The 2,578-nt window shown below is 30.8% G+C and overlaps 1 protein-coding gene across 1 annotated transcript; it reads right to left on the bottom strand.

The window, feature by feature from the left end:
• Positions 1 to 330: 330 nt before the first annotated feature.
• On the bottom strand, positions 331 to 1,231 carry LOC103583892 (zinc finger CCCH domain-containing protein 13-like; the record flags this gene model as incomplete). The annotated part of the gene is made up of 2 exons (XM_008565083.1): positions 331 to 488; positions 1,092 to 1,231. Coding segments are annotated over 2 exons (298 nt in total), but the record flags the coding sequence as incomplete, so codon positions are not given.
• Positions 1,232 to 2,578: the final 1,347 nt, after the last annotated feature.

Here is a 2,578-nt window from a genome sequence, read left to right on the forward strand (position 1 = left end):
AAGTAACATTATACATTGCAAAAGAATACATATTAATGAAAGTATAAACACATATGCACAAGTAACATAAACACCAATTCAAGAGGAAAGAAGAGGAAATGTGTAAATACAAAAAGCTCTGAAGCATAAGCAGATAGGACAGTTTTTTTTTATTCTTCTCTATAATTTTCTTTTCAATTGAAATATTTCCTACTTTTTTTAGAAGAAAAAAAGCTTACATCAAATATTAAAAGTTTTAAGAGTACCCTTCTATAATCTACTACATAATTCTTTTTAGTATCACTTCAGGAAAAGCTATTTCATTCTGGCACTACTTATCACACTACTGACCTCTGCTGGTCCAACAGGGGAGAAGATACTACAGATGTCTTCCTCTCTTTCTTGTTAGATGAAGATGACTTGGGGCTTGATTTTCGCTTTGGAGACTTGCTAGACTTTCTTAAAGAAGGTGATGGAGACAATTTTGATCTAACTACTTCTGGTGAAACCTTTCAAAAGAATTCAGTAAGTCAGTTCAGAAATTCCTCCACTCATGGTACAACAAAGCATATATTTTTAAATCATACCAAACTTAATATTAAAAACTAAGTACTATTATAGCCACCATCTGTTGGTATTAGTCTGACTCCTGAACCCATGCTTTAAACCAATATGATAATTAACTGACCTAACATACACTAATATCAATAAAGCAAATTAAAATTATAAAATTTCAAAATCTTCTCAGAAAAATCACAAATTATATTCAAATAAATTGTATCTCTACTCTTTAGAAAAGAAACAAGGCATTCTAGAAACAGCATAGGCCTGAAACAGACATATGTAAACTCAGATCCCACTCTATATTTGCTGGTGACTCTAGGCAACACAGCATCAGTTTTGCTCACCTATTCAATAGCAAAAATATTTCCTATTTAATAGATTAATGTGAAGATTAAATGATGAACATATGGAGTAGATGATATACAGTAAGTTGATCAATGTATCTATCAGTATCCTACTGTAATTTAAGATGCAGCAAGCAGCTGAGTTCTCTGATCAATAAAGATGTTGATATTAATAACTAACACATGTTGCAATAAATAGCATACCTCCTTTTTAATGATAATTTCTTCTCTCTTCTCCATGTTTTCTTGCTCCAACTTCATTAATTCCCTCTGTATCTTCTGACGCTTCATTTCCAATGACAATTCATGAACATAATCATAATTAATATCTCCATTGTCAGAATCTTTAAAATAAAAATTCCATTACTTGTCAGAAACTACCATAATTATCCATACCAAAAGTCACAAAACTTTTTCAACTAATTTTTTATGCAAATTTAAGTGGCAGATTATTTCATTAGAAAAACATACTTTTAAAAGATAAAAGAAACAGATACTGTGATTAAAATTACCATGGTTGCTTTCATTATGAAAAGCCAAATACTTTTAAGGTTTCTGGGTTTCCTGGAAGTGATTTTGAGTTGTCTGGGGGCTGGGATTTTTGTCAGAAGATGGGATTTTAAAAGATACAATTAAGGCACCCAGCTAAATAATCTAAGCATTAAAGATATTAATACCTACAGTATTTCATCCTGCATAAGATGTAATTCATTACCACCTTGATTTTCTTAAAGATTCATTATTAAAGTGAGGCCATATTAGGTGGGCAGCATTGCTTCTATAGTTTTGTCATTTGTTTATCTTTTAGACAAATGATTTATATCTAAAATAAAATTAACTAATTTTAACACTTATGTATACATGAGCTAATTTTTCAAGGATTTATGACATTTTCATCATAAGTGACTTTTACTATTTCCTTAGATCAGAGTTGTCCATCTCAATGGATCTGATGCCATGTTTCTAATTCCATTCAAACGTTTCTGATGAAAAGATTATGAAGGTTGGTTAAAAAAGAAAAGAAAGGAATGGTGGTGTGTAGATCTATTTCATTACAATATGTAGAAGTTTCAGTGGCTACTGGTACTGGCACTGGTGTTCAAACCCTCATTTTCATTAGCCATAAATGCCAAGAAGCCAGAAGGAAGGAATTTCATCGACTTTTATCCTAACACATGACCATGACCACGATGGGCCTGACTGATCACAAGCTGAGGTGTTCTCCAGATACATTTTTAGCACTTTAGATCATTTCTTAAACTGGGGTAAAAAAATAAAACAAACTAAAAAACAATAAAAATAAATAGCCTTACTTGACTGTTTAAAGCACAAGAAAATGAGCATCATTGCCAGGTATAGCTCAAATACATTAGAATGCCAAATATTCATTCATGTTTGGAGACTGAGAGAGTAACTATGTATTCATTATCTGTGTGACTAAATGTGATCACTCATCTTATGTTGAAGTATAATGACAATTTCTCAGTAAATATATTAAATAAACTAAATCATGTTTTTTTAGTCTGAAAGCAATCACTAAATATTAAAAGGACATATAGTTTTTACTAGATGAAATATTGGAGATACTGAGTTTAATTTAGTAAAATATATTTATCTCAGGTTACTATTTTGTGCTCCACTGAGACACTTTACATGTGAATAATAGGACTCAATAATCTGGTTTGATTATG

This window comes from Galeopterus variegatus, unplaced genomic scaffold (assembly GCF_000696425.1).
Source record: "Galeopterus variegatus unplaced genomic scaffold, G_variegatus-3.0.2 Scaffold29945, whole genome shotgun sequence".
Taxonomy (NCBI): domain Eukaryota; kingdom Metazoa; phylum Chordata; class Mammalia; order Dermoptera; family Cynocephalidae; genus Galeopterus; species Galeopterus variegatus.